Below are 24,175 nucleotides of genomic sequence, written 5' to 3' on the forward strand. Positions count from 1 at the left end.
TTATAGACCTCTGATTTTCCAGGGCTGCAATTCACATTTGATAGCCTTTGATATTCCTCAGGTGCCGAGCCAACAGATACCCATAATTCACTACATCTTCCAGATGCCAGCCAAAATCTCAGTGGAGAAAAGCACACGGCACATACAGTGGCAATGTGAAAAGATTTGATGACACAAACTTAATTTGTTAGTTTTTCTTCTTAAGCTCCTGTTGTGCTTATTAAACATCTGATTGTGTGTGTGTTTTTTCAGCGATGGAGGAGTTGTTGGCAGAGTTGCGGGTCTTTCTGGAGTTGTTGGACAGAGAGTATTTAACCGCTGGAGTGAGAGAGAAGAAACAGCAAATATTAAACATCCTGCACAGAGTTCTTGCCACGAGAGGTACGTCCAAATCCTCTTTAGCTTCTCATTTGACCTGTGACCTTAGCTGAACTATTCACACTGCACAGTATCTCTTTATCATAACTCATGTGTCCTTAATATTTATGTGTTTTGCTCTTTCAGAGCCCTCATGTAAGACAGAGATACACACCTCTCTCCCAGCCCCTCCTCAGATGCCCCTACCAGAGATTCCTCACCCCTGGATGGTAAGATGTGTATATTTTTTACAGTTAATACAGCAATTACACTACCAGTCAAAAGTTTTTGAACAGTTAGATTTGTAATGTTTTTTAAAGAAGTCTCTTCTGCTCACCAAGCCTGCATTTATTTGATCCAATTATTTTGAAATATTTTACTATTTGAAGAAACTGTTTTCTATTTGAATATTTTTTTAAATGTAATTTATTCCTGTGATTCCAAAGCTGAATTTTTGGCATCATTACTCCAGTCCTTCAGAAACCGTTCTAATATTCTGATTTGCTGTTAAAACATTTATTATTAATATTGTTTATTATTACATTGAAAACAGCTGAGTAGATTTTTTTTCAGGTTTCTTTGATGAATAGAAAGTTCAGAAGAACAGCATTTATCTGAAATATAAACCTTTTGTAACATTATAAATGCCTTTATCATCACTTTTGATCAATTTAAAGCATCCTTGCTAAATAAAAGTATTAATTTCTATAATTTCTTTCCCAAGCTTTTGAATGGTAGGATGTTTAATGTTACAAAAGCTTTTTATTTTAGATAAACGCTGATCTTTGGATCTTTCTATCCATCAAAGAATTCTGAAAAATACTCAGCTGTTTTTAATATTGATAATAATAATAATAAATGTTTCTTGAACAGCAAATCAACATATTAGAATGATTTTTGAAGGATATGTGGCACTGAAGAGTAATGATGCTGAAAATGCAGCTTTGATCACAGGAATAAATTACATTTTAAAATACATTCAAATAGAAAGCAGTTACTTTAAATAGTAAAAATATTTCACAATATTACTGCTTTTGCTGTACTTTGGATCAAATAAATGCACGCTTGGTGAGCAGAAGAGTATTCTTTAAAAAACATTAAAAGCTTAGTGTTCAAAAACTTTTGACTATAATATTCAAAAAGTTTCACATCATTTATATATTTGCTCGGAAAGAACTTTGGTTTCTTTACAGTGAGTTTAGGTTTTTCTCAGTGTGTTTTAGCATTCCTCATAGTCCAGAAACAAAAATAGTGTTGTCCTATATTTGGAAGTGATGTCGTCTGAACCCTGAATGCCACTCGCTGGTGGTTTGACGGTCTCTTTTTGTGTTTTTTATGAGCTCTGTTAAACAGCAGCAGAAAGTGTTCACATCAGTTTTCTTTCTGTCACATGACCTCATAGTTGCCGACACACACGACCCTGATGTGGTCTCATCCATCACACGTGAAACACATTACGCCATTATGTGCTCACATGTGTGTGACACTTAGAGCAACAATCATCTTTGTTCGAGGGCAGCAGCAGATGCTTGTGATAAATAGCAGGTGTTCACGGGTCGCCGTTGGTCATTCTCAAACGCACCTTGTTTTACAGTCCACCCTTTACGTACTCAGCACTTTACAGTATAATTAGAAACATCCTTTCCTACCTCAGCCATCCGTGCATAACCCTAGTGTGCATGAGGGGGCGGCTGTTCCCGTTCCCGGAAGGTGTGAGGGGGCAGGGATTTGCGGGATAGACCGTGTGAGATGAGAGGAGAGAAATATCCATTTAACACAGTCCAAGGTCAGACTTGTGCCTGTGCAAAACCTGCCTGAGGAAAGGCAGAACACAAGGTTTCTTTTCCATTGCACTGTTTAGTTTTTCTTATTCCTGCTCTCCATCAACCACACCCTCTACTCCATTCTCTTCTCTTTCTCTCTCGCTCTCTCTCTCTCCCCAGCTATGTGATGATTTAGTATTGCGTCAGTGAGCCAGGTTTATAAACTGACTTCTTGTCATATCCCTGCCAGACTTAATTCTGCACATTCACTGTGTGTGTGTGTTTGACTAAAGCCTTCTATGGCCCCTGTGAGTGGTCAGAACCACAGCGGGAGAGATTGAAGAAAAAGGACTGAAGCCGGGCATGTGGGTGGTGAGATAGGGCCGTGGACAGGACAACAGACGCCACAGTACGCAAGGGGAAGGATCGCGTCTGGAGACTTTCTGTGCATGTGCATGTGTGTGTGTTTGTGTTGAATTGAACTCTGTGGCTTTGGGTTTCTGAACGTTTGGCAGCAGATTCACTGCAAATCTTCCCTGTTCATGTACTATAATGAACCCGGGGAGGAATTTTTGACTTTCCGTTGATGCATAGCTTTCTAAGCGCTAATTTAGCTCTTTTAAGCAATAGTGGCTATTACTTAGAGACAAGTGAAGGTTATGCTTACTGCACATGCATGCACAGTTTGGTCTGTGTTCTTTCAATAGCCCTTATAAGAGCGACAGCAATGCTCAGTAATGAAAACGTTGTAATTTTTTTTCGAAATATCATACCAGTCAAAACCCACTTCACGTGAACATGATACAACAAAGGTTTAATTTTAAAGCGGTCATGATATGCCTTTGTTTTTTTTATTTTGGACTGTTCTCTGAGGTCCACTTATAATGTTATCAAGATTTTTACATCAAACATCATGATTTAGAAGTAATAGGCTGTTTTCTCTCCAGTTTTTAACCCCCCTCTTCAGAACGCTCTGTTTGAATAGAATTGATTGAAGACTTGGAAGTAAACGCCCACAGATTCTTCCAGAATTAAAAAAATTCAGAATTTACTCACCCCCATGTCATTCAAAATGTTCATGTCTTTCTTTCTTCAGTCGAAAAGAAATGAAGCTAGCGCAAGTTCTGGCAGGAAGACTCAATCGTTCGCGTCACTAATTACCTCCTCATCTTCCAATCATATCATTACTGTAGCTTTAAGGGGTAGCGCTTACCATGTCTGAGTTCGCAGATGCTGTTGCTCCAGCACAGCACACAGCCGTGAAACTGGATTCCAGCCGCAGTTGCAAGGAGCGGAGCTGTTAACTCTCTCAAACTGACAGGATTTATCACGGATACCATGGTTACTTCATTAAAAACGACTGTCGGCATAGTTTAACGTGAACCGTGCGGTTCTCCCCCTCTGCGGATGTGTTTGCGGTGCAGGAGTCGTAACAATGTACCGTCGTCTCGCTGGCGGCGGTAGACAGAAGCAGCGGCTAGAGCCCAGTCTGGCGAATCTGTGAGCTCGAGCTGCTCAAGCGGCGGCATGAGGCTCTGATCGCCAGCGCGCTCGCGCTACACGCGCCAACCCGAGCCGGAGAGAGCCGAGCGGCCGAGCGCCGACACGAACCCGCGGTGCTCACCGATGCCATCGCTCCCGTACCTCCATCCTCGAAGCCCAGCAAGCTCTCCAGCCTCGATCTAGGTAAATCCTATTTTTTCTACTGGTGGTGGTGTTTTGCCAAAGCGGTTGGCACTCTCACGAATTGCATGGCTAGCTACTAAAGCAAGATGGCCTGCGGGTTATACGTCTGTCAAACAGCTGTACACGCTATAGGTTCAAGTGGCTGCAGCTTATGCTGCCTTCATGCGCTATCGTAATTATAAATACCAAAGCTATCAAGACGGCCCGTGGCCCATGCGTTCTATCAGAAGATGGTCTGTGTATTCAATCATGCGTTCTATCCAAAGATGGCCTGTGTATTATTCATGCGTTCTACCAAAAGATGGCCTGTGTATTCAATCATGCGTTCTATCCAAAGATGGCCTGTGTATTTATTCATGCGTTCTACCAAAAGACGGCCTGCGTATTCAATCATGCGTTCTATCCAAAGACGGCCTGTGTATTTATTCATGCGTTCTACCAAAAGACATGCGTTCTGTCCAAAGACGGCCTGTGTATTTATTCATGCGTTCTAACAAAAGACGGCCTGCGTATTCAATCATGCGTTCTACCAAAAGATGGCCTGTGTATTCAATCATGCGTTCTACCAAAAGAGGGCTGTGTGTTCAATCATGCGTTCTATCAAAAGAGGGCTGTGTGTTCAATCATGCGTTCTATCAAAAGATGGCCTGTGGCCCATGTGTTCTATCAAAAGATGGCCTGTGGCCCAAGCGTTCTATCAAAAGATGGCCTGTGGCCCAAGCGTTCTATCAAAAGATGGCCTGTGGCCCATGTATTCTATCAAAAGATGGCCTGTGGCCCATGTGTTCTATCAAAAGATGGCCTGTGGCCCATGTGTTCTATCAAAAGATGGCCTGTGGCCCAAGCGTTCTATCAAAAGATGGCCTGTGGCCCATGTGTTCTATCAAAAGATGGCCTGTGGCCCAAGCGTTCTATCAAAAGATGGCCTGTGGCCCAAGCGTTCTATCAAAAGATGGCCTGTGGCCCATGTGTTCTATCAAAAGATGGCCTGTGGCCCAAGCGTTCTATCAAAAGATGGCCTGTGGCCCAAGCGTTCTATCAAAAGATGGCCTGTGGCCCATGTGTTCTATCAAAAGATGGCCTGTGGCCCAAGCGTTCTATCAAAAGATGGCCTGTGGCCCATGTGTTCTATAAAAAGATGCCCGTGGTCCATGCGTTCTATCAAAGGATGGCCCTGTTTCACGTCGCAATCAAGGATACCAGGAGCATATGTTCTTTTTCAAAAAAAAAAAAAAAAAAAACAGCTAGTGGTTCATTTAAGTTAACCATGAATGGCACTCATCTAAATCTAATTTGTTCTCTTTCTTTCTCCATCTAAGCCAGGAACCCCAGGATTCACGACCGTAAGGTAATTTTAAAACCGTCCTTTGGGGGTGGGCCCCGTTCTGGTGGATCCTTAGTCCACCTATCTTTGGGGGTTAGCGGCGCCCCCGCCTTCGTCTTCAGGCGGGACTCGCTGTTTCCGTACCCTCGGAATGCGAGTTACGAACGGGGCCTACGCCAAAGAACCGGATTGCTTGCTGAGCTTCTACATAAATGTAATCGGTATAGTATAAATTCTCCCGAGTCTTTCTGGTAGAAATGAAGCTAGCGCAAGTTCTGGCAGGAAGACTCAATCGTTCGCGTCACTAATTACCTCCTCATCTTCCAATCATATCATTACTGTAGCTTTAAGGGGTAGCGCTTACCATGTCTGAGTTCGCAGATGCTGTTGCTCCAGCACCTCCATCCTCCCCACCTCCACCAAGATGGAATCTCTCCTCCAACTCCTCTATTCTACCAAGCTGGGTCATCCCTCTATTACCACATCCATCAATCAGGCTATCCCCTTCTTCACGAAGACCTCAGATTGTCTTCCTCAATCCTCACCATCACCAGTTGGCCCCTTTCCTGACTCCGCGGGGGGGTTAGCGGCGCCCCCGCCTTCGTCTTCAGGCGGGACTCGCTGTTTCCGTACCCTCGGAATGCGAGTTACGAACGGGGCCTACGCCAAAGAACCGGATTGCTTGCTGAGCTTCTACATAAATGTAATCGGTATAGTATAAATTCTCCCGAGTCTTTCTGGTAGAACTTAAGGTTTTTGAGGAAAACATGGATTTGTCTCCATATAGTGAATTCAATGGGAGCCAACGGTTTGAAGGTCAAAATGTTTCAGTGCAGCTTCCTAGCTGAGACATAAGGGTCTCACCTAGCGAAACGATTGGCCATTTTCTAAAAAAAATATTTTTTTAACCACAAATGCTTGTCAGTAGTTTTGCGATGCGCATCCATGACTTCACACATTACATAATCACATTGGAAAGGTTATGCGTGTTTAGTTCTTTATCTGCGCACTCCGGTTCAAAAAGGTAGGGTAGGGAGAAAAACTCACACTTTTGTTGCGACATCACTGTTGGATCCAAGATAGGCGGCACAGCATTGTCTTTTAGATTTAATATTTTTGAAAATCCTGCGTCGAATTGTGTCGCTCTGGTTACTGACGAAACCTCGGTCTCCTAAGATAAGGGAGCGAGCATTGCGTTGCTGACGCTATATGTAATTGTAAATGAATCTGCAGTAAAATGAAGTAAATGAAGGACTGAGTTCTTACTAACATGGTCTGGTACTTCATTAAAAATAAAGTTCAGAAGGAAGGCAATGCAAAGACTGTTTTTTTTCCAGAAATTGGCTCTGCAGAGCATTCTGTTGTTTTCAAAGCTATCTTTAACATTTGGTTTCTGCGTAGACCTGGATGTTCGCCCCTCTGGTGACCACTATGCGTCAATCGGTGGCCGGGGCTAAACTTCTTCTGCGGAGGCGCCGCTTATCTATCTATTACATCATGAAGTAGAATATTCTAAAAGCTGTTGTTTTGGCAGACTGCCTTCAATATAAACTGTTTTTAGATTAACATCAAAGTTTTGAGTTCGGAAACTTACAGGATCTTTTTATAGTACAATGACCTCTTGTCAAAAGATCAAGGGATTTCAGTTCAGCTCGGTTCATGACCTCTCTAAATGTATTACACCAAAGATACATTAAGTTTCTTTGTTTGTAATGCAGGACAATCAGGTACTTTTGAACTAACAGTTTCTCTTTTTAGGCACACAGTTGCAGACGTGGTAGTTCCAGTGTATTTTAATTTTAATTTTATGATTGGATTCAGCAGTAGTTATCAATACTGGTTGGTTATGGTGCCCAGTTAGTACTTGGTTGGTGTTGAAAGTTAGAAATAAAACACTGTAACGTAGCACTCTTTTCGGTGGTAATCAAGTCAGTATTTTTAGCTTATTCTTAAAGGGTTAGTTCATCCAAAAATAAATACAATTCTGGCATTAAAGGATTAGTTCACTTCCAGAATAAAAAAATCCTCATAATTTACTCACCCCCATGTCATCCAAGATGTTCATGTCTTTCCTTCTTCAGTCGAAGTGTTTTGAGGATAACATTCCAAGATTTTTCTCCATATACACTCTTAAAAATAAAGGTGCTTCACGATGCCATAGAAGAAACTTTTTGGCTGAATGTTTCCATAAAGAACCTTTAACATCTGAAGAACCTTTCTATTTCACAGGAGGGTTTTTGTGGCAGGTTCATGATGAAAAGGTAAGAAAGAGATGGTCAGAAGTCAGAACTTTTGACTGAATGGTTCTTTGTAGAACCAAAAATAGTTCTTCTATGGCATCGCTGTGAAGAACCTTTTAAAGCACCTTTATTTTTTAAAGAGTGTAGTGGACTTCAGTGGGAGCCAACAGGTTGAAGGTCCAAATTGCAGTTTCAATGCATCTTAAATGGGCTTTGCATGAAGGAATAAGGGTCTTATCGAGCAAAATGATTGGCCATTTTCAAAAAAATAAAATGTATATACTTTTTAACCATGAATGATTGTCTTGCACTTGCTCAATTGTGCACAAAAGTATTCTCGTAGCTTCATAAAAGGTTAAACCACGGATGTCACATAAACTATTTTAATGATGTCCTTACTTCCTTTCTGGGCCTTGAACGTGGTAGTTGCGTTGCTGTTTATGCAGGGTCAGAAAGCTCTCGGATTTAAAAAAAAATCTTAATTTGTGTTCCGAAGTTGAACGGAGGTCTTGTGTGTTTGAAACTAAATGAGGGTGAGTAATTAACAACAGAATTCTCATTTTTGGGTGAACTGACTAGGGATGTCACTAATGATTATTTTGGTAATCGAGCAATCTGTCGATTATTCTGATGATTAATCGAGTATTCACAACAATATGCAGAGATGGTGTTTGAGACGCTCCACACATGTAAATAATAGTTTGTGTGGATTCTCATCTGTGGAAATTGCCAAATCCGGTATTTTGCTGATTACCAGAGATAGGCAAAATGCAATCAAGGATTTTTTTTAAATCGAGTACTCGAACTGAATCAAGGAATCGTGACAGCCCTAAAGCTGACATGTAAAAAAACACATTATCTCAAGACTTTCCCTAGTGTGCGTGTTTAGTGCAGTTACAGGGCACAGTCTTCCTTCCAAAATGAGCTAGACGAAATGCAACTGAATGGAACAGAACTCCGTCTGAGGTGTGTTTTTTGACACGCCATCTTAAAAACTTGATGCTGAAGATACAAAGAGACGTGACCCATCCCATCATGCGCAGTGAGTTCAAAGACAACACTGCCATATATCAATAAACATTTGAGGATTCTGTCGTGGAGGGGGTAAGACCCTGGTACACTTTCTGGAGTCGGCGAATTACATCCTGCCGTTCATAGCTGAGCAGTGAGAGAGTGCGTGTAAGAGAATATGGGGAAGCCATAGCAGACTCCGCTGGGACAATGATGACTTCCATCTGTGTTGATGTTGGCTTCTGCTCCTCCCCATCAACATCCCCCAACTGCACCCCAACACACAATGTCACATTAATGAACAGACGCAGACAAACTCATTATCTGTCTGCTCTTTGTAACCCAAAAGGGAGTCTGTTTTTGAAAAACCCCTCTTTTTAGGCCATTTTTAGCTCCTCCTTTTGCTTCCCCTTCTCACTGAATCTCCCAAGGTAAGTTTCTTTGCCCAAAATGCTGTACCAGTGATTATCGAGTCTATCATAGCAGGAGAATCAGGTACTTTTGGGTCTATGTTCTGTCTTTCTAGGCCCACAGTGGCAGACGATGGAAATCCCAAGATTCAGTTGTGCAAAAGCAAAGGGTTTTACTGTACCCCCCCCCCCCCCCCCCACCTCCCTTTTAAGGAGGGTTAACCGCAGTCTGGAATGCAATGACCTAATCCCTCATTGTGTCATGGACAAAAGGAGGAAAATGAATTATGATTCATGCGCAACAATGCATTTTGTCCATTTCCATGGAAATACCAATACAGATGGTGATTTCTACCCCTCGAACATCTTTTATAGGTTATAGCAAGTGACAGTTTATATAGTCACTTCATTCGGGAAAATGAGCTTTCAGTTATTCGGCTGTTTTTTTTGTGAGGGACTGCTGGAAAGTTTCTGCGAAGAACCAGTTGAGAACGAAAAGATTCTCCGAAACACATGGAAAACCATTTGTAGAGACACGAACCTCACAAATGAACTCCACTGCATGAAAGTGAGATCGAGGCGAGTTGTTGTGCATGAATAGTGTTCAAGTGCATACATGAATACATTGCATATCAAGGTAGCCAAACGAGGAAATGTGAAGGTTAAACGACTGAATTATTGTCAGATTGAATACATTTTCCTGGCTCCCCTGCACTGCAGTCTCAATACAATAGATCCAGACTGGCCCAGACGTCTGTTAACACTCACACTTATCACGGACCGCATAATAACACTATACACTATGTTATGAGGTGAAATGGTCTGGAAAGGAAGTGTGAAATGAAGTTTGAAGCTCATTTTTGAAATCTAGGTCAAGTACGTACTTTTATATATAAGCACAGACGTATTGATGGACTAGATGTTGCATGAATAGGTGGAAGTGCACTTTTTTTCTGTAGGTGCAGATATGCTTCATACAGATTTCCAGCTTAGACCAGAGGTGGAACTATGCCTAAAAATACTTGAGCGGCTCTGGTACGGAACGCTGCTTCAGCAAGACTCTTCACACTGCAGTTTTTGCCTGGAATTCTGTCCTCCCTCCGGGCTTAGATGCCCTGATGAACCGAAACCATAACAGGCAGTAACACAGCCGTCTTCTGTGTTTAGCTGAGCAGTTTGATGGGACGGAAGGAACTGATAAATAGCACTTCTGTATTCAGCCATCTTTTAGACTGAAAATGACAACAATAAAAGAAAAACAGGTCTTTGCCCTTTTGGTTTTCCATATTTCACTGTTTTTCCTCCAGTACCGCTCAAAAGTTGGGGGTCTCTAAGATTTTTTAAACATTTATTAATAATTCTCTCAAGCTCACCAAGGCTGCATTTAGTTTATATTTATTAATTTTCTAAATTAACTTATTTTTATTTTAATATCTTTGAAAATGTAATTTATTTATGTGATGGCAAAGCTGAAACAGTAAAAATGTTAAATATTTTTACTATTTAAACAACTGTTTTCTATTTGAAAATATTATAAAATTTAATTTATTTCTGTGATTTATTGCTCTGTTCTATTTTTTATATAGTGTATACTGTTACAAAAGCTTTTTTATTTCAGATAAATGCTGATCTTTGGATATTTCTATTCATCAAAGAATCCTGATAAAAATTTAGGATCATGTGACACTGAAGAGTGGAGTAATAATGCTTTGATCACAGGAACAAATTAAATTTTAAAATACATTCAAATAGAAAGCAGTTATTTTAAATAGTTAATTCTGCTTTTGCTGTATTTTGGATCAAATAAATGCAGGCTTGGTGAGCAGAAGCAAATTCTTTAAAAAAACATTGAAAATCTTAATGTTCAAAACCTTGGTATTGTACATTTATAGTATATTCACTTTTATCTACCCACAAAGATGAAGAAGGTATGGGAAATTTTGCATGTTCTGGTCTTCATTATATCTAAAGCCAAGTTGTAATGACTAGCACTGAGATAAAGTGTCATCCTCTACCTCAAACGTCAAACACACCCTTCTCCCATGTGCCAGGAGGTCATGCTAAAGCATAACAGTTTCTACTGTAGTTTTGATTACTCATGTGAACAAAAGCCCTCAGGAACCAGCAGAGTACAGAATAAATACTGAATTCAGCCCAACACACAATCAGTTTGATGATGTTTTTCGTTGCCAATATACTATGAGCAAATTTAGGCCATGCTGAAAAAGGCCATGCTGTTCTAGCCAACATCAATAGTCCAAAAAAGCATTAAAGTGTGATATTTCTTGGTAATATTCGAACATAGTAGGTCACTTTCTTCCTAAAAAGAAAAATGGAGCACTTGTGAAAATGTGAGGAAACATCTTTCATATTGTTCTTTCCCGCCTGTTTTAACTTTCCTTCTACAGTATATTTCCATGTCGTCTTACAGTGTTTTTAATGTAAATATTCGTTCATGCTCTGTGTTACTATTGTAGCATATTGAGGTTACCATGGTAATAAAGTGTGCCAGGTGGCAACTGTGATCATTGGTCCTTTGGTCTCTTGAAATGTGTTGTAATTCCCCCCACCTGAAAAGCGCTGGAAAGTAACAGCGCTTTCTGTGAGCCGAAATGAAAGAAAAAGAAATAAAGGCAGACTTTCCATGCGTTAGAGGCGGAAAAAAAGGAAAATGAAAAGCGTTTATATGAGTTTGTCATCAACCATAATTGTTTGCATGCAGCCTGGGAAATGAGGGAGACTCTGGAGGGGCCTGTGTCGTCATGACAACACCAGGTTGTCACATGTGTTGCCAGCGGGGCCCGACCAACCCAAATCAGACGGTCTTAAACACATTGTAACTCACACATGCACGCTCATTTGCGCTCATATACACACAAGCTCTCTTTCTCTTTTACCCTCTTTCAAACAATCTCACTGATGCACTAATGAGGTTCTATAGTGTGCACATTGATTATAGACACCAGGGGCCTCATGTAGAAAACTGCATAAATGTGACCCTAAAAGTATGTATATGCACAAAAGTTTTCAGATTTTTAAACTCCTTATTCAACTTTTTTTAAAGGTGTATTTTTGGTGTTTTGGTCTTTATTTAGATAGGACAGTCTAATGACGGGAAGCATCGTGGAGTAGAGAAGGGGCATGATCGGGAAAGCTGGGATTCGAACTCGGGATGGCCATAGTGCAACGGCAGATGCGGATATTTGAAATTTCCCTCAATAATTTTTCCTCAGTATTTTGTAATTATTAATGTATTATACAATATATTTTACAGTGTCTATTTACAGCAAATGGCAGAGGCTATTTACACTAGAGGTCGACCACTGTATCGGTTTTGCCGATTAATCGGCACCGATAGTTGATTGGCGGAACTATCAGTTATCTGCAAAAATCCATGCCGATAGTTTTTCCGGGTTGCGTCTGTTGCTGGGGTGGCTGAATAGAATAGAAGCAGTTTAATTGTGAGAGTATACATTCAATATTCAGTAATTTCAACACTATGACCTTTGTGTAGATATTTAAAGATGGCCGTCTTTAGCTTGACTGTTGATATGAAATGGTAACACTTCAAAATAAGAGTCTATTTGTAGCATTAAGATAAGGTAAGATCGATAAAAGCTGTAGAATAGACATGTTATTCCTTGTTAGTGTGTTAATTTCAACATTTACTGATATTTTTAATTGTTTAAGTTGCTTTTGTTAACATTAATGAAATATGAACTAACTTTAATGCTCAATATATAAATAATATTAATACATTTATTCTTTTACAAAGTATGGTTCAGTCACTTTTTTAAATAGTAGACCACTATTTTAGTTTCCATTCAGTATCCATTTTAAAAACTATCAGTTGATTAATTGGTATCGGTAAAATCCAATATCGGATCGACCTCTAATTTACACTAACTCCGCCCACCAAGGTATGGTAAGATTGAACAACATTACAAAAGACACCCTTAAACAGCAACTCTAGTGGCGTAGATAGTAAAACTCGTTGCACTAATTTTTTGATACGATCTGTTCGAATTTACCTTTTGCTGAATTTGTTCTTCTCCCTTGTTGCTTCACATATCACATCGAAAAACCATTTATTTTCAATATAATTTGTTTGGAAATAATCGAAAAGTAGAAAAATACGCCTCATGGGTGTTTATTGGTTAGGGTTAGGGCACTGGTCTTAAACTCAGTTCATGCAGGGCCACAGCTATGCACATTTTCGCTCCAACCCTAATCAAACACACCTGATCCAGCTAATCAAGGTCTTCAGGATTACTAGAAACTCCAAGCAGGTGTGAGCTGGAGCTGGTTGGAGCTAAACTCTGCAGAGCTGCGGCCCTCCAGGAATTGAGCTTGAGACCTCTGGGTTAGGGAAAGGAAGGTGTAATGTGGCGAGTCGTGACAATAGAGTGAAAGTAAGGGCAGGCAGCGATACAATCAAAAACAAGGAAACAGTCCAGGGTCAAAAACACAAGCAGGGCAAAACTAGGAAACTAGGAAGAAACACAGAAACTAAGAATAAGCAAAGATAAACCTAACATACAATACTTAGTAATGCGTATGTGTGAGTGTGCAGCTTAAATAGTCCTCATGAAGGGAAATGGGAGTAGTCCGTAATTGGTTCCTAGAAAGGGGCTTCTGGGAAATGCAGTCCAATTAGAAACAGGCATAGTGGTGATGGAGCACTCTGGGGGTGAGTGGGAAGAATGACAGTGATTGTATATAACAGGAGAGCTTTAAAGCAGCATCTATTTAATAATTTTAATAAAAATGATAATTTACAATTTAATATGTTATTATTGCATACTGTTTTATAATGTACTACAATACTGAGATGCAGATATCTGCCAGTATTTACACTGAGTAGTATATATCTACTATAACTGTAGAGAAAATATTCATATTTTTACATAGTGTAAATAGAATCGCTATTTGTGCTTAGTGTAAATAGAATATCGCTAAAAATACTCACTTAGGGTGTGTTCACACTTGTAGTTTGGATTGATTGGCTCATTTGGCCTGGACCAAAAAGGAAAATTATTTGGTCCTGGTCCACTTAGTGTTCACACTGGCATTTTTGACTGCAAATCTAAAGATACCGAACCTAAAGGCATAGTGATGCGTTCACAACCTGATTGGTCGGGTTGAGTGTATATTTATCGTAGGGCTGGGTATTGTGACCAATTCGGCGTTTCGATTCGATTCTTATTTTTATGGTTTCGATTCGATTTCGATTTGATTCGATTCGATATCGATTAGCTATCAATATTTCATTTAAAATGTTAGTTTTGCAGACATGGGATCCATATTTTGATATAAATGCTGGTAACTGAAACTCTCCTACTTAAATTGATTACTGAAATACACATCTACATTAATAATAGGGTGCACACAGTTGTTTATTTTAAACAACTTTTATTTTAAATGAACACTGTAACAAGAAGTCATAAATATGTGCATCCATTGTACACCATGTAAACAAACTGCAAAATGCACATTACTGTAAAAAAATAAAAAGACTAAATGTGCAACAGTGGAATCTATTAAGAACTTCAAACATGTTTAAGAAATAAAACATTTTTCTAAATTCAAAACGTTCAAAACAGGCCCATCATAAAGCCCTTGTCTGCGTATACAAAACATTCTAACTGTCCATAAAACAGTTCTTAACTACAGCCTAATCATTTTTGATCACCAGATTTTCTGCAAAAAAAGCAGCTGATGGTGACCCCTTTAGGACGAGAGGTGAATATTCATATCCTCTTACATGAAGCACACTCATTAAGAATCGATTTGGGGATTTCCCGAAACGATATCGTTGCGTTAAACTGAAGATCGATTATAATCGGAGAATCGATATTTTTTACCCAGCCCGAATTTATCGTTTTGTGATGGAATTCACCGAGCACTTCAAACAAAAGGAAAAGGTGAGTTTGATTTAAAGCGGCGCTGCGGGTCTTAGTCTGCTCAGTTGCTGCATATAATTTGATTTTTACCACCTGCAAACTCACAAAGACCACTTTAACGCCACGTTTGCCCTCTGCTCATTTTGTTTTAGATGCACGCTTATTTCCTTCGTGAAATCATGTTGCATAGCGTCACATCTTGTTATTACTTCCTATTTTTGGTTCGTTTAGAAAGTCAGTGTCACATTCATATTTCAATCGAACCACACCAGAATTCGTTTGTTTGGTGTGCACCAGGGTTCAGATGGCAGCGTTCACACTCACTCAAATGAACCGCACTAACAGAGCAATTGCACCAGAGTTCGTTTTAATCGAACCAAACATGACAAGTGTGAACACACCCTTAGTATAAATAGAATCCATTGCTATTTGCACTTAGCCACTGTCTATTTTATTATACATTACATATTTTATCATATTTATAATATAATATTATTATAAAATAATATTTTTTTCCTGCTTTATCTGACATCTTGAATGAATTTTTCTTCACTGACCTCATTCTAGCGCTTTCTAGGATTGCCTTCTCTGCTAAGGATAGATGCAGTGCTACCCAGCCCTAGCAATTTAGCCAAATGAAGGTATCTTAGAAGGCAGTATAATTATGCCGCCTACCTTTGGGTACAGTCTTGGCATCCACAGTGTCTATGGTGACGTAAAATGCTGCCTGCGGAGGCAGCACACTAGATTTTGGAACTCAGTCTTTATTGCAGCAAACTAAATGAGTGATAGACTGTTAGGTATTACCTTTATTTACTGCAGTAGTTTTTGTTTAAACATAGATGGAAAAATCTGGCCAAATGACTTACTTTAAGGTGCCCACACTTCTAATGGTGTGCCTCCAAATGGGAATAAAGAACAGCAAACAGCCCTGAACTCTTTTTCCAGAACTTGCTGGCCGGCATTGCGATTCTCATCTTTCTAATCTGTAGCTCGCTATGCTCTAGTTTCCTATTTTTGATTTGTTTGTGTTGTATTTTCACTTGCTTTGTTTTTCTTTCTTCTACTCATCATGACCAGCTGCTCTTTTAGCATAAATTTCTCTTTTTCTGACAGTTTTGTTTGTTAACATTCCCTTTTGACCCTTGCCACAGATGTTGATACGTACGCCCTCGGTTGGTTCTCACTGTGATGTTAGAGATCTTGCAGAATGAACAGTTGACCTCTAAGATGAAACTTCAGATAAGATGGATAATGCCTCAGATGTGTTTTGAGATTGTTAGCTTTTTGAGGTTTCACAACTGCAGACATTCATTGGAGCCAGAGAAGCTGATATTTTCGTCCTGACATTTCTAGGAAAAGCAGAAACAAACACTCTCGTCCAGGAGGCTGTATGATTGAGCTGACCACTTTCTCTCTCCTTCTCTTTCCCTCGGTCCCAAAGCCTCCAGACAATGGGCCTCCTCCCTTGCCGAGCTCCTCTCTTCCTGAAGGTTATTATGAGGAAGCCGTTCCACTGGGCCCTGGAAAAGCACCAGAGTACATCACCTCTAGTAAGAACATTTTTTGACATCACACTGATGCGTTACGTCTTTTAGAATTATGACAATAATGATAATAATGTAGCTGCATCTGTAACTTAATTCAATAATCAGAGTCCCAATTGTGTTCTCAGATTATGACTCAGATGCCATGAGTAGTTCATATGAGTCATACGATGAGGAAGAGGAGGATGGGAAGGGGCAGAAGATGCGTCACCAGTGGCCATCTGAGGAGGCCTCTATGGACCTGGTGAAAGATGCACGAATCTGTGCGTTCCTGTTGCGAAAAAAGCGTTTTGGACAATGGACCAAACTGCTCTGTGTCATAAAGGACAACAAACTGTTGGTAAGCATGCACACACACATTTACAGAGATGGACACCCATACAAGAGGTGATTGGGGTAAGATGTGCCACTTTTTGCATTTTTTTTAAGACAGGAGGAATGATTTTGAACCCCAACATCCATCCATCATAAAAAGTACTCTACCCAGCTCCAGGGTAGAGTACTTTTTAAAGGCCTTCTGAAGCGAATTGATGCATTTGTGAAAGAGAGCTCTCTCCGGAGCTTATTCTATGCCTTCATTCTACATCCGCTGGAATGCCACTTTCTCTGAGTACAACAGTTAGCAGAAGCTAGAGATTATGGTTTATAAAGTTTTTAATATGGATATTTCTTACGCAAATGCATCACTTTGCTTCAGAAGGCCTTTATTAACCCCTGGAGCTGTGTGGAGTAATTTTTATGATGAATGGATGCACTTTATTGGACTTCTATTTAGTGTTGCTTTCGTCAACGAAAATTATGACTAAATATCGTCGTCAACGAACCTTTATCACATGACGAAAACGAGACGAAACGAAACGAAAATGCTGGTCATGTGACGATGACTATAATAAAATGTATAATGCAATATCGTTGACGAATAAAAACGAGACTAAATGTAGTTTACAAAATAAAAACTATGCTAAAATGTCTCTTCATTTTCGGCGACGAAAACGAGACGAAACGAAATGTTATAAGGTTAGATTGATGTGCGCATGCCCAGTAGCCAGAGCTGTATCCCTTCTAGCCTAAACCACAGGCGACGTCACTTTCTCAAGCCACACTCGCGGCTACAAACAAAGTTAGGTTTGACACAGAGAAAGGGACCGATGGTCAGCTGTGGTTCGTCTTTGGGAGAAAAAGAAGAAACAACTCATACATTTTTTCCTACTTTTTAGAAGTGATGGGAAAATTAAGCTTTTCGAAGCACCAAAGCGTTCCCCTCAACTGTATCTAAAAAGCTTCATTACTCGAAGCTTTTCAACACGTTGCACACTAATGACATCTTGTGGTCAAAGGTGGAAAACGTTTCTTTTGTGTCCCAGATGTCAAAGCGATTTTTAGACCGTTTCATAAAATGCATCAATATGTGCTACGAAAACCATAAGAAATATTTCACTTACACAAATTAATTAATCTGTAAAGAAACTTATAAAAGTACAAGCATGATTTGTGTAGTCATAGAGGATCAAAGTAAATTAAGAATATTGTTAAATTGATTAATATTATTATTAATTAGAAGTGCTTTTGAAGCGGGAATTACTACAAAATGAACATGCACAAAACTACATGTACATATGTATTCGTATTATGATTTATTCTTAATAAAGAAGTGAATGACACTTGAAACCTGCGCAAGGGGTTCGTGTTATTTGAATCAGAATTCGAAGCAGTCACGTTTGTTGAACTTGAATGTATATATATATAATTTTTTCTGGCATTGTCATGTGATGCTATTTTATTTTATTTATTGTTTTTATTTATTTTATTTAAATTTATGTGTGTGTATAAAATAAATGTCGTAATTTCAAATTAGAGCATCTTCCATGTTTGGAATGGATGTATTCTTGAGCTTATAAGGTAAGGTTGAAATGGGTTTGGCAAAAAGAAAACTTTGGTTTTGTCTATACTATAGGTACTTATACTATATTGACTGGGTTAAATAAGATTGCATTACGAAAAATAGACTAAAAAACAATTTACATTGATAAAAAATTGACTAAATGTCATCAGTTTTCGTCGACTAAAACTAGACTAAAATGTCATCAGTTTTCGTCGACTAAAACTAGACGAAAATAGTCATGGGTAATTCTGACTAAAATAAGACTAAAATTCTCAGACTTTTAGTCGACTAAAACTTGACTAGACTAAAAAGAGTATGAACGTGACTAAAACTAATAAAAACTAAAATGACAGCTTCACACAAAGACTAGACTAAAACTAAAATTAAAATTGGCCGCCAAAAACAACACTACTTCTATTGGACTATTGAATATTAACAACCATTCACTGCCATTATAAAGCTTGGAAGAACCAGGACATTTTTAATATAGCTCCAATTGTATTCGTCTGAAAGATGAAAGTAAGAAAGTCATAAACACATAGGATGGTTTGAAGAAGACATATATTTTACTTGCCATGTAAATTGTACCTTGACATGGGGGGGGGGTCTGTTTTTGCCATAAAAATGGCATAAAACCTTTCTCTTGCTTATCTATTTTCTATTTTTTCAAATGTATCATCACTTGAAAATTATGCACAGTTTGCATAATTATCAACATAACCCACTGGCATATCTTACCCTCACTCTCCTATTTCCTCTATTTCTAAGCGATTCTGCTTGGTTCGACTCAGCTTATGTTGTAGCGTGTAAACAAAATGATTTCAGAAGAAAATATTTATAAGTTCAACAGCTTCCCTAATGTGTCTCTCTCTTTCTCTCAGTGCTACAAGTCTTCCAAAGACCAGACTCCACAGATGGAGCTCCTCCTGTCTGGCTGCAGTATCACACACATTCCCAAAGACGGCAAGAAAAAGAAGCATGAACTGAAGATCGTCCATCAGGGAGCTGATGCTTTAGTGCTTGCCGTACAAAGCAAAGAACAAGCAGAAGAGTGGCTAAAGGTAACCAGACAGGCCAAGAAGTGCTAGGCTTATATTCATAGGATTCTGAAGAAGCTTATTAGAAACCAGCTGTCGACCAGCAAGTTTTTTTGGTTGAACCATACGGAGATGTTCATTTTTTCAACATAGAAGTTAAACAAATTAGCAGTAGCAATCTTCAGGTCCAGCTGTTCAGTGTTTGTGTTCAGTTTGGTTAAAAGCAGCTTGCTAAATACAGAACTATGCATACTATTACGTCTTTGTTCCCAGGTGTCACATCAACATATTTAGATGTTTTATATCCACCCACAGTTAATTTCACCTCCATGCGCAAGTCTCGTGTGAGCCTAACCTCAAGAAAGTTTCTTGGTTGAAGTTCAAAAGATTTTAATCTTAATGGCTCTGAAGATTGTGCTTGTGATAACTTGTTACTTGTATATCCATTTAAAGCTGTTTTCCTCCACATCTGGTTTTCACAAACATCGTGAAAAGTGCTAGTGAAAGTCTCTGGGCTCTCATGTGATGGATGTTTGAGTTTATAACCTGAAAGCGACTTATATTGCACAAAAATCATCTAAACCAGCTGCAGTCAACGGACGACTGATGGAAATACCAGTTCTGTCATTGCTGTCTATCACTCCTCTGGTGCCTCTGTTTATAAAGACATCACTCGTTGCAACAGTCTCATTTATAAAGACAAAAAAACGAGATTTTCCTATTCCGTTACTATGTTTCCATGTGTTAATGGGCTTCTGTTTATTGATTTGTGGGCAGGAAAGCACATGCAGTTAGCTGTACAGCACCTTTAAGTGGGTGTGGACGTCAGACTGTGCAAATATACAGCCTGAGAAAGCAACAGCAGCTGTAATTGCTGTTTTGGAAGGGAGCATAGCTCTGTGCTGTTTGGTCAGGTGTCGTGTGTATTAAAAACATACTGGAGTAATTGATTTCTGCTTGGGATAAACAGAAACCACCCTAGCTCAGAGGGATTTGTTGTATTGTGTTTCATTCATGCACATTCTGTACACCCAACAATTTAAAGGTGCTTAAGGACGAAGCATGTTATCTTTATCTTCTAGATCAGTAATAACTTTGTAAATTATTTATTCAGAAGAAACTCGAATATACCACTATTTTTGTTTTTGCATCTAATGTCTCTCATATAAAAATAATTAATTTCCACTTTTATATAATGTTTGCAATTGAAGCAGAGCAAAAGTGAATGACTTAAAGGGATAATTCACCCCAAAATTTAAATGAACCCTTGATTTACTGGCCCTCAAGCCATCCTAGGTGTACATGACTTTCTTCTTTGAGATGAATACAGTCGGAGGTATATTAAAAAATGTCCTGGCTCTTCCATGCTTTATGGCCAGTGAATGGGTGTTGAGATTTTGAAGTCTAATAAAGTGCATCCATCCATCATAAAAAGTACTCCACACAGCTCAAGGGGGTTAATAAAGGCCTTCTGAAGCGAATCGATGTGTTTGTGTAAGAAAAATATCCATATTTAAATATATAAACTGCAATCTCTAGCTTCCACTAACTGTCAGGTTGATATAGGTGAAAGCGGTGATGATCGTGCCGTGGAAAGAGCAAAACAAAACACCAGTTACGAATTAGAAGTTCAAAACAAGGATTTGTAGTAGGAGGCTGAGACTATTCACTACTAGCTCGGAAGAGCTAGGATTTTTTTTTTTAACATAACTCTACATAACTTTTTTTAACATAACTGATTGTATTGGTCTGAAAGAAGAAAGTCATATACACCTAGAATGGCTCGAGGGTGAGTAATTCATGGGGAAATTTTCATTTTTGGGTGAACTATCCCTACAGCCACATTCTGCATTGTGTTTCATTCATGCACAGTGTGCATGGCAAAATGTGAAGCTTGTGGCAAGTTTGTGGCATTTGTTTTATTTGGGGACAAATAAAGCTTTTGATTTTGCTTTTGATTTTTGACTATTGCAGAGTTCCCATGGGAAATCGAATAGAATTATAGTTTTCTAGGTCTGGAAAAATCATGAAAACCTTAAAAGTCTTGGGAAAGTGGTAAAATTTCTGTAGGCCAGTTTATTTAATTATTTCTTTCTTTATTTTTTATTATAGCAATTAGAAAAGTGTTCTTTGTGAATTTTTTTTTTCTTTCTTGTTAATTGTCATTTTTTTCTAGATTAAACACTCAAATAAACACATTAGACACAGTAAATAATCCACTAAAGCTCTTTTAAATATTCACAAGATGAGATTGTTTCTGAATGTGTTCAGTTTTGCAGATTCAATTAAACTGGAACTAAATGGTTTGTATGGGAGACATTAGTATTAAAAAGAGTGGAATATTAGGCGATAAGGAAACTTTTTTAAGCTTTAATGGAATACTTTATGCCTTCAAACAAAATTGAGGAACATTATAGAAGCCCAGAGGCGTCTGTGGTTCGTTAATGCTTTATCCAGTTTGCTAATGATTTATTTATGGAAAATGTTGGCTTGTTGTTTTCCATGATTCATTTTTAATTCTTTTTAGTGTTGAATCTCTCCTCTGCACTGTTTTCCTCTTTGTTCTCTCTCTCTCTTCCAGTCTTTATTCGATTAGTTCGCTCCATGTAGCTCCTCTGTTCTGATCCTTTGGACAGGCCTGGGGAAATTCCACCTTCTGTCTTTCTTCTTCCCCTCGTTCTTCTTTCTTCTCTCTTTTTTGTCATCTGACTCTCCTCTGCCCTGGGCGGAAATGGTAAGATATGGAGTGCATTTGTTCTCCTGTTATGCTTTGTCATATGTATCAGTGAACGTGAACACTTCCTGCTTTCTTTTGGGTTGCATTTCATTAGCTACTGAGTGTGTAAGTGTGTGTTTGTGTGCTGATTGGTGTGAAATTGTTAATTACTTCCCTTGCTGAATGCTCATCATTGGCTTTCCTTCTCATCAAGTTTTAAAATCTGCAAACATTTGTTTGATCTTCATGGATTTTATGCAGTAGTTCTCCATATTAACTCTTCATTTGAAAATATCCATGCTAATGAGGGCACATTAGCACAGCACAAAAGATTTTTTGACTGAGCGTATCCCAGAAACCCACTTCTTTGCAGTCAAAGCCAAAGAGTGAGGCCACAGCCTGCAATTTTCCCGTGAGCCCAATTATGTACACCGGTTGCCAAACCCCAACATGCTGCGTCAAGTTACGACGTTCAGAGGAACGAAAGGGATATTTGGTTATATTTTGGTTTTTGGCATGGGGTTAGATTGGGAAGGGGGTGTGTAAAGGTGAGCTCTTCTCATTGTGACGGATTTCTGTATCCGTCTTGTTCACCTGACACCACTGGTTATGGGTTTTTTTGGATGTTACCCCCAGGTAATGTGAGGTCACGCTCATATGTGGCGGCGAAGAGTCTGTGCAGTCTGGAGATCTCTGGATATCTCATTCACACAGAGCCACTGCACAGCGCATAGACAGCCACGAGAGCAATGACGCATGTAACAGCCTTCCAGCTGCAATTCCAACTGCATGTGACGTGCAGAATCCATTTGAGCGCATGTGCATGGCAGAACGTGGAGGTGGTGGAGAGTTTGTGGCATCTGTTTGACTGAGAGCGACAAAAGTTTTGGACTATTCAAGGGTTCCCTTGGGAAACAGAATAACATTGCAAGGCCTGGAAAAATCATAAAAATAATAAAATCTAATACAATAATAAAGTCTTGGAAAAGTCATAAATTCTCAAATCAAATTTGTACAAATATATTCACTAGAAAATTGCTCTTTTTTTAAAGGAGACCTATTATGCCCCTTTTTACAATAAGTAATATAAGTCTCAGGTGTCCCCACAATGTGCCTGTGAAGTTTCATCTCAAAATACCCACAGATCATTATGTCATTTTGAAAATACCTATTTTGAGTGGAAATAGAAAGACAGTGTTTTCGTGTATGTCCCTTTAAATGCAAATGAGTTTCTTCTCCCCGCCCCCTTTTCCAAAAATGAAACTATACCATCACTTTGTAGGCCAATCGGCTGTTAGCATTACACTGGTTCACTCGACAAAAAGGCTTTTGGATTAATGCAAAAAATAAGTTGTGTTCAACCATAGTTCATGAAACTTAAACATTTTGTCCATCAAGATAATCTTTACAAAATAATATAACTTTTATGAATTGTGAAGCCTAAATACAAGTGGCAGAACTCGCCTTTAACCTCACCACAACCATGCTTCCGCCAACTTTTTTCAAACTTATTTTTAGATTTTACGTGTTCAGGGAAAAGGATTTACTCTGTGGATGAATTTTAATTCATGTTGCATGAACCTTTTTATATAAACTGAAATAAAATACAAAACTTGAGCCAAACTAAAACTGAAACGAGACATTAATAATAATTAGCAAATGGGTCAAAATTATTGATTTTTCTTTTATGCCAAAAGTCATACGAATATTAAGTAAAGATCATGTTCCATGAAGATTTTTTTGTCAAAACTTATTTTTTTTATTAGTAATATGCATTGCTAAGAACTTCATTTGGACAACTTTAAAGGTGATTTTCTCAATATTTGTTATTTTTTTGCACCCTCAGATTCTAGATGATGCAAAAAATTGACTCTTATGACTGGTTTTGTGGTCCAGGGTCACTTATGAGTTTACCTTATGGTACGAACCCTGTCTCCGCTGGGATACATCAGTGGGAAAGCGACAAAACAAGCATCTTCAATTCAATCCAAAGACTTGGTTGCATTTCCGCGCAAAAACAAAACAAAACAAAAAAACATTGTTGAACAACAATATAAAATACGGGAAACTATTAATTGATTATTCGACAATTAATTGTACAATAAAAATACTATAAATTGATAAACTGTTCGGCGTGATGACATTTTACGTCTCTGAATATGCCTGTAGTCCCATTTAGCAACTTGTTAGCAACCGACTTATATAAACATATATCAGCTAAATTGGTCTTTGTGAGTGCAATATCTAAAATAATTTGACTTTTTATCTTTAAATAATTCCAGAAAAGTCTCGAAATTCA

The 24,175-nt window shown here is 38.7% G+C and overlaps 1 protein-coding gene across 3 annotated transcripts in view; it reads left to right on the forward strand.

The window, feature by feature from the left end:
- afap1 (actin filament associated protein 1) overlaps window positions 1-24,175 on the forward strand; it is a 76,569-nt gene that overhangs the window by 34,974 nt on the left and 17,420 nt on the right. For all 3 annotated transcript variants that reach the window (XM_073828402.1, XM_073828401.1, XM_073828403.1), the window contains exons 2-6: window positions 253-381; window positions 505-587; window positions 16,139-16,247; window positions 16,370-16,581; window positions 19,005-19,184. In XM_073828402.1, coding sequence (XP_073684503.1) covers window positions 253-381; window positions 505-587; window positions 16,139-16,247; window positions 16,370-16,581; window positions 19,005-19,184 — 713 coding nt within the window. The remainder of the gene's footprint in view (window positions 1-252; window positions 382-504; window positions 588-16,138; window positions 16,248-16,369; window positions 16,582-19,004; window positions 19,185-24,175) is intronic.

The sequence above is a fragment of the Garra rufa genome, chromosome 22 (genome assembly GCF_049309525.1).
Source record: "Garra rufa chromosome 22, GarRuf1.0, whole genome shotgun sequence".
Classification (NCBI taxonomy): domain Eukaryota; kingdom Metazoa; phylum Chordata; class Actinopteri; order Cypriniformes; family Cyprinidae; genus Garra; species Garra rufa.